We start from the raw sequence: 14,160 nt of genomic DNA, 5'->3' as shown, positions 1-14,160 counted from the left end.
CTCAATCATTTTCCTGTTAAACAAGTAAAATTTTGTACAAGTAAGAAAGTGTACAAATGTATGTTAAGTTAGGAAGTTCTTTTTAGGGGGGTGGATCTCCCGTGGGTGCGCCCTTGAGAACAATATTACAGGTAATATTTTCTGAGAGATATAAAATACACTTAAGTACACTAATGAACTATGAAAAATAAAAGATTACGTACAATCAAAGCGAATTTAGAAACATTTGAAAGGCAGGAAAGGTTCTGAAACAAATCTTCTGTCTCCTTAATTTTCCACCTAAAGCTTCTCAGTTGTCGTACAGACCCACCTCATTATTAAATGTTCTTGTCTTCACTCTTGGTGCGGTAGAGCCTGGCTTAATAATTGCTAGAAGAGCATCGGTTACAATACTGCATTAAATCCGAAAGTGAAAGTAAACTTATATCTCAAATGTCCTAGGTGATGAACATATAATATTACATGCTAAACTTTAACACTCCTCTTTCATTGATTAAAAATATATATATATACACACCATTAACAAGCCACTTTTTTCAAATATTTGATTGAGGCTGGCACAGCAAATTTGTAACGCAATTAATTCACTGGCGAATAATTAAGGTTTGGCTGTTGTGCCTAAATTACTATAAGAAGTACTGGACCGTATTTGCGGTTCTTCATTACAAGTTTTGAAGTAGTTTGAAAACAAGATTTGCAAAAGATTCTGTGTAGTAGAAGAATGTTATAAAAGAAACCAAAATGATGAATAATAATCTATATTATAAAATTGAAAGTGACTATGTTTGTGACTCTTAATTTCTTGAATTGCCCGACCGATCTCAATCACATTTTTCACGTAGTTGCGGTTCTGGCCTGGGAGTGTTTCTAGCTATTCACTTTGACGGTAGAACTTATGGGAGGGGGAGGAAGTGGAATTATAAAAATAATAATAATAATAAAACTTAATAAGTTTTAAACCACCAGACCGATCTCGATCAAATTTTCAACATAGATGATGTTTGAGACTGGGACGATTTTATCATTTTAATTTGACGGCACAACGTAAGAGAGGAAGAGGGAGGAAATATATGTAAAAAAAAAATAAATAAATAAAAATAAATGTGACTGTCTTCGTGACTTCATCTCTCTAGAATCACCCGACCGATCTCAGTCAAATCGTCAACATAGATGAGGTTCGCTTCTGGAGTCCTTTTTAGATTTTGACGGTAGAACTTCGGGAAGGGGGACGGGAGGGAGAGATATATGAAAATAAATAAAATCTAATAACTCTTGAACTACCCGCCCAATATTGATCACATTTTCAACATAGTTGAGATTCAGGATTGGAAAGATTTTATATTTTCTCTTTGACGGTAGAACCTAGGGTCGGAGGAGGAGGGGGGAGATACATATATAACAATAAATAAAACTTAGTAACTCTTTAGCCACCCAACCGATCTCGATCAAATTTTCAACATAGTTGAGGTTCAGTCCTGAGATAGTTTTTGTCATATCACTTTGACGGTAGAACTTAGGAGAGGGAAGGGGAGGGAGAAATTTATATATTAAAATAAATAAAACTTATCTCTTGAACTACACGACGATCTCGAACAAATTTTCGGCATAGATGAGGTTCGGGCCAATAATGTTTTTTATTATTTTATTTTGATGGTGCAATTTAGTGGAGAGGGAGAGGGAGATATATATTTTTAAAAAATAAAATAAAAATGAAAATAACTATCTTTCTGACTTCATTACTCGTCAGCCACCCGACCGATCTCAATGAAATTTTCTTCACGGATGAGGTTCAAACCTGAGATGGTTGTGTCATATCACTTTAACGGTGCAACTTAGAAGAGGGGAAGGGGAAGGAACATTTACAAATGATCGAAAATGATATTAGTGTCGAATCTATAGTTTTTGGGGTCGCTGAGGTGAACAGTGACACTTCCGATACCGTGCCTTGCAACATGGGGGAAGGGTAATGGAATATATATGTATATAATCAGTGAAAATGACCTGTAGTAGTGCCAAATCCATAGTTTTCGGGGTCGTGAGACGAACAGTGACACTTCTGATGCCGTTTAAATCCAAATTCAGCCCTGCAACTTGAGGGATTGGGTGGGAGAGAGATATATATAAATGACCGAAATTACCAATATCAATATCGAATCCATAGCTTTCGGGGTCGCTATAAAGAACAGTGACATTGTTGATGCCATCTAAATCTAAATTCAGCCACGTTACTTGGGGAAAGAGGAGGGGAGAGAAATATAAAAATCATCGAAAAATGATCGATATCAGAGAACGCTTCAGTAATAGTAAATCGTGAATGACTAACGGAACATATTACTTTTTTTCTTAATTTAACCCAGCGAAGCGGATAATTGATCCCAGTACACAATATAATGAAGTAAGTAAATGATGATACATTACTGTCAATGTAATTAAGCAAATTAGGAATAACTCGGAGGAAACCAATGTAATTGCTTCACGAGAGCATATTCTACAGCACAAACGAGCAATGCAGTCTTATTTACATACATACGTTTAATATGTATTTGTTTATATGATTTCACTCACTAAAACAAACCAGAAAGTGTAATGAAAAATCAAAATCGGTTTTGCAAGACTACGATATGAGGGATTTGGAAATCCCACGTTTATATTGATCTTTAAATACAGAATTGGATAATTTTCCCCTATACTGTTTCCCCATTCCACTCGCCTGTGGTGCAACTGGCTTTCATTAATATTATTTCAGTATATACTTTTGCAGAGCTCGCAAACAATAAATAAATAAAGATTTTTAAATATTTACGCATTGGACATCCTAATTGAAAGAAACCAACCAGGAATTTGTATTATTTGCAGCATTACAAAACAATAATAGAACATGACATTATACCAGATTCAAATCAAAGCAGTAAACAGCCTATTTCAACACATGTGCTCTTTGATTTTGCGTGAGATTTCTTTCATTCCATAGTTACCATAGAATATGTAGAGATTGAAGCGTTGGTAATATCGATTCTCGATCCCAGGAAGTGCTGATGTCAATATTCTGAAAATGCCACACCTCTTATATGAGAAATTCCATTATTCGGCCGCACAAATAACACAATCAAGCCTTTTGAGTAGATAGTAGTTTTATTGATGCATTTGCGTTAGAGCGTTCTTCTGATACAAATGTAAACATTCAATCTAATTTAGAGCTTACTCAATCGCTGCAGTAGTGCTAGATGTCATATAAGCTACACAGCAGGATGTTCAGTAAACACGAGCAGATAGAGATAGCCTAAGCTAAGAATGAAAACAATTTAACACCAGCTTGATATAAGGTAATAATTATCGCTATATTCAACTAAATTATAATGTTGTATTACATTGATACTCAACATTTCTTATGTCGAGGCTGCAGGACTGCAGTTATGAGGACACAAAAGCTATATTCTAGGCAACTTTTTAAAGTTAGCACTTATAAAGCGATGGATGTCACAAGAATGAACTGTAGGGCTATTACCCGGACTGAGTTTTTTGGTTTATATGAGATATTAGATGACGCTTATCATGCCGTTATTTTGTATATATGTTTCATAATTGAATGGTATAAAACAATCTTTTTACTTGGTTATTGTGTCAGGTTTTGTTGATAACTCCTAACGTGCAGAAGTCGTAACAATATTAGTACCAGCATGGTAGCTCAATGGTAGAGCTCTTACCTCTGATGCGTAGGCTTCCTGTTTCGATCCCTTCCAAGTACGTATGTAGTGGACAACATCCTGCTCGTGGGTTTTCTCGAGTACTCCAATTTCCTCCCACTTTCACATTCCATCAATTACTCCATCATTATTCATTTGCTTTAATCATCGTCTCCCTTAGTCTCACAGGCATAGTCGTGGGACGTTAAGATCAAAGCTTTCATTTCATTTCAATATGATCACCAGTGTTAAATGGTGGGTCTTTGGCAGTTATGCAGCTTATGCGGTTGATTGACGTTAGGACTTCTGAATTTTAAGATTTTTCCTTTTGAAAGACTTGTGCAGCTAAATATTTTTAGGACTTCTGCATTGATCATTTTAAGTAGTTCTGTACTTCAGAACACATGCGTGTAGTTTCAATAAAGTTCCGGACTGTGAACTTTAAAAATTCTGGCACAACCCGTCTTTTGCAGGAAAGAATGTTTTACCAGTTGCTAAATATTTTACAGTAAATTTTCAAGAGTTTTCCTATACTTAAAAGTACACTCTTTGACACAAGCCGCCTTATACAGAGTCGTTTCGACGTATGATTGGCACCATACTAAGAATCTGACTACTGCAGGAGGCCTATGTTAGTCGAACTCTTTAGTATGGCACTAATCGCGCTTCAATACGATTCTGCATAAGGCCAAAGAAGTTTAGGGCAAAATATTTAGCAACAGAAAATAGTTTTTTTTTTTAAGCAATAAATTGTTAGAGAGAGAGAATCTACTCTTGAGAAGCTGAATCGATTACAGAAAACCACATCTCGCTGACTCTTACCGTTTTGGATCTACTGAAGTCAGTAGTAGTAAATTGCAACCAATTCCGGTTTTAGGAGTGTTACGGGTTGTGATAATATTTTCTCTTGACAACCTGAATGGATTGCAGAAAACCGCTTGTCGCTATATATTACCATTTTTGTTATATGGATAAATATTGAAACAGGAAATCGTTAATTTGAACCGATTCAGCATTGAATAAAGGATTAATGGAGTAGGTGAAACTTATTCTTTGGAAGCTGAACCAATTGCAAAACACCACATCTCAATATCTCTTACTATTTATGCTCTATGGAAATAAGTATTGAAACTGTAAATAGTAGTAAATTTCAACCAATTCCGGTTTTTGTAGAGTGTTGCGGATTCTGATGATACGCTCTCTTAAAATACTGAATCGATTGCAGAAAACGCTTACAACTATCAATTACCATTTTTGTTCTATGGCGATAAATGTTGAAACTGGAAATTTGTACTTCGAGCCACTTCCGGATTGAATAGAGAGTTAACAGAAAAGATGGAAATTATCATTGCGACTTTGAATCGATTGCGGAAAAAGCACATCTCGATATCTCTTACCGTTTCTGATCTGACACCTGTCGATAGACGAAGTTGTTCTATAACACTTGCGACACTTATACGTAGCATGGTTTGGAATTCTAACACAAAACTACTGCAGCAGAATAAAAATTTTCAACTTCCTCAAATTGGGAACCAATGACATACATTTCAACGCCATAAAATTTCATTTCTCTCAATTCGGAAACTATACATAAGGATTTCCACTCATACATATTTTGTTCAGCTCAATTAGTGTTTCCACGGCTTGAGGCGAGACGAGACTGCAGGTTGTCTCGTTTCGTCTCGTGCAAAGCATGTCTCATCTCGTGTCTCGTCTCGTTTACGAGAAATGTCTCGTTTCTTGGCAGCACTAGAGCGGCCAAAGTACACAAAAAAAAGCTGTTGTGCCAAGTGGTTAAAGTTAGAAGTTAAAGCTTACGTTCAAATATCATAAAACAATAAAAAACATATTGTCAAACCATCATCTTTTCAAATCTCAATACCGAAAAAGTCTGACACGTTTCTATCTTTATTCGGAACGAGGAAGACCATGAAAGAATGGTTAGTTACTAATAAAATTGCCATTAAGAGAACATGCACTTCTATAACAGGATTTTTATGTTCCCACGAGCCCCCGGAATGAAATCTTCTGAAACACTGATCTCGATAATTGCTTTAACATTGAACTTGAATCTGAAGCACTATCAGAAAATAATTCAACTTGAATCGATTGAGAAATGGAAATGAAAGCTGTTTGTAATAGTCGTTAAAAAATAACTTTAGGTATTCCCTGTTCTTGGTAGGATAGTCCTCATTTGAAATAATAAACGCCAGTTTATATTTCGAAAGCAAATAATTTATTTCGAGTTAATAAATCTTTAAACAAATTCAAAAACTGTTTGCATTTTCGAGACACGAGACAAGACGAGAAATTTCACGAGACGTCTCGTCTCGCCTCAAAGGGTTCTGTTTCATCTCGTGGCAACAGTAAGCTGAATAAAATCAATCGATTGGTATATATTTCATCTTTGGATATCTTTTTTTTTCGTTTAACTGTAATAATATTCAGCCTACTATATGCAGATGACCTAAACTTCGGAAGATGTTTTAGTGATGTTAATGACTTGGTATCTCTATAAAATGATATCAATGCTATTTCCAAATGGTGTCAACTCAATGATCTGAACCTTAATGTAAATAAATGTTTTATAATGTTGCATTCGCGTAAGAATACATCTCTAAAATTTAACTATTGCGTTGGTAACGTCAATATTAAAAGGATCGAAGAGTTTAAAGACCTTGGGGTCTTCTTTGACACAAAATTAACATTTTCCAACCACGTTAAAAATTTTTGAGCGAAGCTTATAGAAATCTGGGGTATATGATAAGAACTGGAAGGGATTTCAAGAAACAAGACACCTTAGAAACGATATATAACGCAATCGTTAAATCGAAACTGGAATACGCTGCCGAAATCTGGAACCCTGTAAGTTAAAAATATAGCCGCAAAATAGAAATGATACGATCCAAATTCACTTAGTTTTCAAGGAAACAGGCATATATCCTAAATTTGAAACATATCAATGTTTAATTAAATAACTGAACATTGTATCCCTCGATAGCAGAAGAAAAGTTCAGGTATTCCCGGTTACTCTGCCTTCTATATGAAATTTTAAATAACAAAATCCAAGTGTCGCAATTACTTGAACATCTGAAATTTAAAGTTCTCAACGTTAGGTGATGTCCAAAAGCTGGCTTATTTCACTGTAGAACATTAAGAACAAATATGATGAAAAACTCACCTATTTGGAGCATGTGTGACCTCTACAACAAATTGTGTGTGGTTGATCCAAGTATTGATATATTCAGAATGTCCTTCATTATTTTTTTTAAAAAAAGTAGTAAATTCTTTAAGAGCCAGAATCGATGATTAACCATTCATTGAAATTATCACTTTCTGTTTATTCTACTGTTGTTATGTTTATCTGTTTTTGTCAATACTGTAAACGGGTATCTTTACCTGTAGTATTCATTTCTCTAAACAAATAAATATTGTATAATATCAAGTAGGTACTCTGTGATAGTTTCATGAATACGGAATATTGCTTTGCTTTTAGACATACCAAATAGTTAGGTATCTTAAACTTCATTTTGAAAGTATCCTGAAAACAATTACTATAAAGATTCCCATCTCATTATTAACTTATCTTGTAAACGAGCATCTAAAAATGAACTCATATCTCTACAGTAAAAATCACTTATTAAAATAATTGCAGAGAAATGCACTGTAAGACTGGGTTGACATTTATCCTACACTTACTCGTCCGACTAAAAGTCGGACAAAAATAGTTTATTTTATTTATTTATTTATTTATTATGTTTATTTTTAGACAAAAGGTAGTAATTTTTGTTATTGGTTACCAGAACAAATTCCTTAGTAGTTTACGCCTTCTTAACGATTCCGACTTAACAATGACACAATAGATATAAAAAAAAAAGAGAGAGAAATTCATAGACTATTGAGATACCATTATTATCATTGATCCAACAGGAAGTGACTTGCTTCCTGATCATGGATTCTATTTTCCAATTCAGGAAGAAACCAACACATTCGCTCATACGTTTCCTGGAAAGTAGAATGGGCAGAGTGTTTTCTTACTCATGTTGTTCAGAGAAAAAATCTGTCATACTAGACATTCTATTTTATAATCATTAACTAGGAACGATAAGAATATTCCTGTAACGTTTGATCAACACAAATGTTCCTGTATATGACCAGGTCCTATGCAATATACATGCTAACGTTTGAGTTCGTAGGTGTGAAACGAGACGGACAAAGATGATACGGAGAATTTAGATACGTTTGCATTTTACCTGGATAAGCTTGCATATGTGCATTATTTTTATTTATATTAGTTTCATTTTTTTTGTATATAGTTTAGTGGTTTTAGTGAATTCTTTGTGATTCTTTTAGTGATTTTTTTGGTGAGTTTTTAGTGAGTTGTGTTTGCATTGCCTGGCAACAGTGCCTTCAGTGTGCTATTCAAGTGTGTCTGTGCATTCGAAAACGTGTTGTGAAGTGCAACTAGGCAAACATGTTCATTCATAGTTTCAGAAAGGCATATTTATTCATAGGCTTTAGAGAAACTCATGTTCATTAATATACAAGATTTACATGTTCTTAACAGTGTTTTAGAGTGTTACTCAGTTTATGTGTGATCGAAGACAAAGTATGATGGTTAGCAAGCAACCATGTGATTTAGCAGCAAGCTAGCAGCAAGCAACGATTACTGCAGAAAGATGTTAAGATAAGTAATTCATTGTACTAATATTTAAGTATTATATCAGTATATTAACATATGAACAAAGCATGTTATATTTATCGTATTAACACATGTACCTTTAAATAAGAATTGAAGCAAGTAACATCTCAAATATTCGTCAAGTCTTATTTCTCGATCCTCCTGATATCTGGGTGAATCAGTAATATGGGTTTAATCATACAGTTCATTAGCTTTGGATGTGATATGTGTGATTTGTAAATAAAGTACATAAACATATCACCCCTTCATACATCATCATTTTTTTGGTCCTCCGTCCACCGGATGTCAGAACGAGAAACGTGACTTTGCATTGTTTCTTCTCGTTGTGTTTGTGTGGGTGCTGGCTGTCATAAGCAGGACAGAGCTGTTCATATCAGTATAGTGGTGTGTGTGCATTCAACCCAGCTGAATTCAAGGTTACACGTTTGTAGGTCACTCAGAAGTGAAAAGAAAAATTATTGTCAGCGGTTTGAGTTGTTAAAAAAAAAAAAGACAAACAATGGCAGAAGTGCAGTTGGGTCAATTAATTAAGAAACGTGCTTCGGTCAAAGGTCAGGCAACAAGAATACAGACATTTCTTCAAAAACTACAGAATGAAAATAAACCTAGCATACAAGAAGCAAGAACAAGGCTAGTTGCACTTGAAGGGGTTTTTATTAAGTTTGATGAGTTACAGTCAGAAATAGAGCTCTTGGATGAGACGGGTGAACAAGAAACGCACAGAATTACATTCGAGGAACTGTATTATGATTCAAAGGTTAAGTTACAAGAATTTATTGATAGTTTTGAACAAAAAACGGATTCAGGGACAGCAAATAACAAAGCTGGAAATTCTAGTAGTAGTTCAGTACAATTGCCTAAAATTTCCTTGCCCACATTTTGCGGTAAATACGAGGAATGGTCGCCCTTTAAGGACATTTTCATTTCCCTTATTCACAATAACGAATCATTAAGTACAGTTTGTAAGTTTCAATATTTGCGCACATCGCTTAAAGGAGAAGCGTTTACATTAATAGCAAATCTGCCAACGGTAGAAGTAAATTACGAAATTGCATGGAAGCTTCTTGTTGAACGCTACGAAAACAAACGGTTGATAGCTTCGACATATGTACGAGGGTTGCTCAATATCAAGCCAGTAACGAAAGAAAACGCTAAAGACATTAGACAATTTGTAAATACTGCTCGCAGTAATTTTCAAGCCCTTGAAGCATTGAATTTGGACAAACCTTTGCATGACGTACTACTAACACAACATTTAGTAGAAAAACTTGATTCGACAAGCAAAAGAGAATGGGAAGCTGAGCAAAGTAGTGACTCCTTTCCATCGTTATCGGAATTATTTTCATTTTTAGAAGGTCGTTGTCAAATGTTAGAAAACATTCGTCCTACTCAATCTGAAGGTACTTATGACAACAGAAGTGTAGATTCCAAAGCAAAAAGAAAGAATAACAGTCAAGTGAATGCGTTTGTTACTGTGCTTCCAAATGCATGTAATATTTGCCGTAGCAAAGAAACGCATGCTGTTTTTCGCTGCCCAGAATTTCTGAGTGCCAACATTAATCAAAGAAAGGAGCTCGTGAAGCAAAATAAATTATGTTTTAATTGCTTAGGTAATAAACATCAAGTAAGGGCATGCAAATCAAGTGCTTGTAAGAAATGTAATTTTAAGCATAATACACTGTTGCATGAAGATACTACTCAAGGGGCTACTAACAAAGACAGTTCAAGCAAAACAAATAACAATACTACTAACGTACCTAAAGTTAAGGAACAGAACCAGGTTAAAGTTCAACCACAGGACTCTTATTGCTCATTTAAGATTAATTATGGTCAGCAAGTCTTATTAGCAACAGCGTTAGTTAACGTAACAGACACTAAAGGTCGTTTTCAACAATGCAGAGTGTTATTAGATGCAGCGTCTCAATCGAATTTTGTAAGCGAAGCTTTAGTTCATAGATTAGGCCTCAAGAAAACGAAAAATCGTGTTCCCATTAGAGGTATCAATTCTGTAACCTCCGAAGCTCAGTACAGTGTTAAAGTTCATATTTATTCAAGAACATGTGATTTTAGTGCAGTGGTCGATTGTTTAGTATTGCCAAACATTACAGGTTGCATACCTTCTAAGGATATTGATTACAGTAATTGGAACTTGCCAAAGGATATTTGCTTAGCCGATCCAAATTTTCATCGCTCGTCGTCAGTAGACATGCTTATAGGTGCGGGGTTATTCTACAGTCTCCTTGAGCCAGGCCAGAAGACTAGAAAGGGACATTATCCAGTTTTGCAGGAAACGAAGCTAGGATACGTTGTCGTCGGAAATATGCCTTCAATACCCGAAGAAGCCAACCAGTCGGTAATTTCATGTTTTGCTCAGATGGAGACAGACTTGGATACACAATTGAGAAAATTCTGGGAACTCGAAGATCTTCAGACTAAGATTTACACGCCGGAAGAAGAAAATTGTGAGAAGCATTTTTTAAAAAATACAACCAGAAATGGAGATGGAAGATTTATTGTCAAATTACCAAAGAAGGAAGAGAATGCAGCTTTAGGAGAGTCTTACAACATGGCACTACAAAGATTTAAGCAGCTTGAAAGAAGATTGCTACAAAATCCTGAGTTTCATAAACAATATGCCGCCTTCATGAATGAGTATTTAAGTTTGGGTCACATGCGAAAGGTTACAGAAGAAGACGTGAACAGCAGCAGCAGTTGTTATCTTCCACATCATCCTGTATTGAAGATGGACAGTACAACAACTAAATTAAGAGTGGTTTTTGATGCAAGTGCAAAAACGTCTAATGGCAAATCATTGAATGACATTCTTCAAGTTGGGCCAATTGTTCAAGATGACTTGTACTCCATTATTTTAAGGTTTCGGTTGTATCCAGTTGCATTTACAGCAGACTTAGAGAAAATGTACCGCCAAATATTAATTCATGATGAGGACAAGTGTTTACAACGCATCCTTTGGAGAAACTCAGTAGAAGAACCGATCCAGTCGTATGAGTTACAAACAGTCACGTACGGGACATCGTCAGCATCCTTCTTGGCAACAAGATGTCTGAAGCAAATAGCGGAGGAAAATTCCAAGGAATTTCCAGAAGCGGCAGAAGTAATAAAACACAATTTCTACATTGATGATGTGTTAAAATCAGTACCAAACGTGTCAAAGGCCTTAGAACTACAAAAGGATCTTATTAATATTTTAAGCAGAGCAGGTTTCAAGCTTTGTAAATGGAGTTCTATCAAAGAAGAAGTACTTCAAGGAGTTCCTGAAGACTTCAGGGAAAAACAACAGCCAATCATACTTGGTCAGCAAGATGGTGTTAAAACTTTAGGAATAGCATGGATTCCATTAACAGACAAGCTTATAATTTCGAACAAAATTTGTAAACACGGAACTGCACCAGAAAGTAATGTTGCAATGACAAAAAGACAAGTCGTCAGCATAGTGTCATCTATCTTCGATCCATTAGGTCTAATCGCTCCAATTGTCATCAAATACAAGAATTTCTTACAGAAGTTGTGGAAGACAGGAATGGATTGGAATGACCCATTAGACACAGTCCTACAAGTTGAGTGGAATCAATTAATGTCTTGGTTACCTGCGATGGCGAAGATACAAATTACAAGAAACGTAATGTCTTCGGAGAACGTTAAGGAAATTCAATTACATGGTTTTTGCGATGCAAGTGAAGAAAATTTTGGAGCAGTAGTGTACATCAGGGCTACAGACGAACAAGGAAACATTGAAGTCAATTTACTTTGTTCAAAGTCGAAGGTTGCACCACTGAAGAAGCAAACTTTGCCTAGATTGGAATTATGTGGAGCACTGTTACTTTCGAAGCTAATAGACAAAACGCTATCCATATTGAATATAGAGGTCAGTGGTATACACCTGTGGACAGACTCGACAATAGTTTTGTCATGGATCAAATCACCTCCCAATCGTTGGAAGACATTTGTATCCAACAGGGTGGCTCAAATTCAGAGAATCACATCAATCAAGCAATGGCACCACGTGCCTAGTAAAGAAAATGCGGCAGACATAGTTAGTCGAGGAGCGGATCCCAATACTCTTATTCAGTCTCGAGAATGGTGGCATGGTCCAGAGTTTCTTCACACAGCAGAATGGCCATGTCAAGAACAAAATGAACCAGCTAATATTCCAGAAGAGAAGAAAGTCATGATAAGTTTGGTGGCAGTTCATGAAACAAGCTTTATGAAAAGGTATTCATCGTTAAACAAAATGTTGAGAGTAGTAGCATATTGTTTGCGATTCAAACATAATTGTCTTTCCAAGAAATTAGAAAGAAAAACCGATAGTCTTGACGCTTCGGAACTTCGTTTAGCGTTACACAGATGTATCAAGATGGTACAACATACGACCTATCATCAAGAAATATTGAACTTGCAGCAACAAATGGAAGTTTCAACAAAGAGCCCAATCAAGGATCTTTTTCCATTTCTGGACACGGAAGGAATGCTAAGAGTAGGAGGAAGATTGAAACATTCAAACTTGGAGTACGACAACAAGCACCAATTCATCCTACCTGCAGGTCATCATTTCACCCATCTGATAGTCAAAGAAGAACATAAAGGGTTGCTTCATGCAGGACCACAGCTTCTTATTGCATCTTTGCGTACCAGATATTGGATTCCAAGAGCTAAGAAGATGGTCAAGGCAATAGTACACAATTGTTTGGTTTGTTTCAAGTGGAGATCAACAAGTTCATCACAGTTAATGGGACACTTACCCAAGGAGAGAGTAAATGAAGCAAGACCATTTGTACACGTGGGAGTTGACTATGCAGGATTCTTTTATGTCAAGCCCACAATTCGCAGCAAAATTCAAATGAAGGTATATGCAGCGTTGTTCATCTGTTTAGCCACTAGAGCAGTTCACATAGAAATAGTTTCAGACTTAACTTCTCAAGCCTTCATCGCAGCATTGAAGAGATTTATTGCTAGGCGAGGAAAATGCTTATCTATCTGTAGCGACAATGGTTCAAACTTTGTTGGCGCCAATCGAGAATTGCAACAATTTTTTGAATCCAAGACTAACAGAAAGGACATCCTGGAACACTCAGCTCAAGAAGGTTTAGAATGGAAATTCATTCCTGCCAGATCTCCTCACATGGGGTCATGGGAAAGTTCAATAAAATCCATGAAGTACCACCTACGGCGTGCAGCAGGAACAGCAAGTCTGACATACGAAGAGTTGAATACGTTACTTATTCAAATTGAAGCCATTCTAAATTCAAGACCATTGACAGCCATTTCCAACGATCCTACAGATCCAATGTATCTCAGTCCAGGACATTTTTTAATGGGAGCTACACTTCTCAGCCTTCCGGAACCAGATCTACTAGACGTGCCTATCAACAGACTAGGAAGATGGCAACGGATTCAACAAATGAAGCAGCATATTTGGAAACGTTGGTCCAGAGATTACCTCAACCAGTTACAACAAAGAAGAAAATGGAAGTCAGCTCAACCTAATTTACAACCGGGCATGGTCGTATTGTTAAAAGAAGACAATGTTCCTCCTCAAGTGTGGAAGTTAGGTGTGATTGAAGAAGTTCATCCGGGCAGTGATAATTTAGTGCGAGTGGCAACTGTGAAGTGTAAAAGTGGCATTTTTCGGCGCAGTGTTGCTAAATTAATTCCTTTGCCCCTAGAGCATTAATTGATTGTGTCCAATCAAGGAGGGGGAGGATGGATAAGCTTGCATATGTGCATTATTTTTATTTATATTAGTTTCATTTTTTT

The 14,160-nt window shown here is 36.1% G+C and overlaps 2 protein-coding genes across 2 annotated transcripts in view; both read left to right on the top strand.

The window, feature by feature from the left end:
- Positions 1-14,160, top strand: part of LOC145686391 (putative G-protein coupled receptor CG31760) — an 890,751-nt gene that overhangs the window by 383,002 nt on the left and 493,589 nt on the right. The window lies entirely within an intron of this gene.
- Positions 10,952-14,077, top strand: LOC145685384 (uncharacterized). Its single transcript, XM_081757776.1, has 2 exons — positions 10,952-11,500; positions 12,692-14,077. The coding sequence occupies exons 1-2, from the start codon at positions 10,952-10,954 to the stop codon at positions 14,075-14,077; spliced, it is 1,935 nt and encodes a 644-aa protein (XP_081613902.1).

This window comes from Thermobia domestica, chromosome 5, assembly GCF_964235325.1.
Source record: "Thermobia domestica chromosome 5, izTheDome1.hap1.1, whole genome shotgun sequence".
Classification (NCBI taxonomy): domain Eukaryota; kingdom Metazoa; phylum Arthropoda; class Insecta; order Zygentoma; family Lepismatidae; genus Thermobia; species Thermobia domestica.
This window is presented reverse-complemented; position numbering and strand designations above follow the sequence as displayed.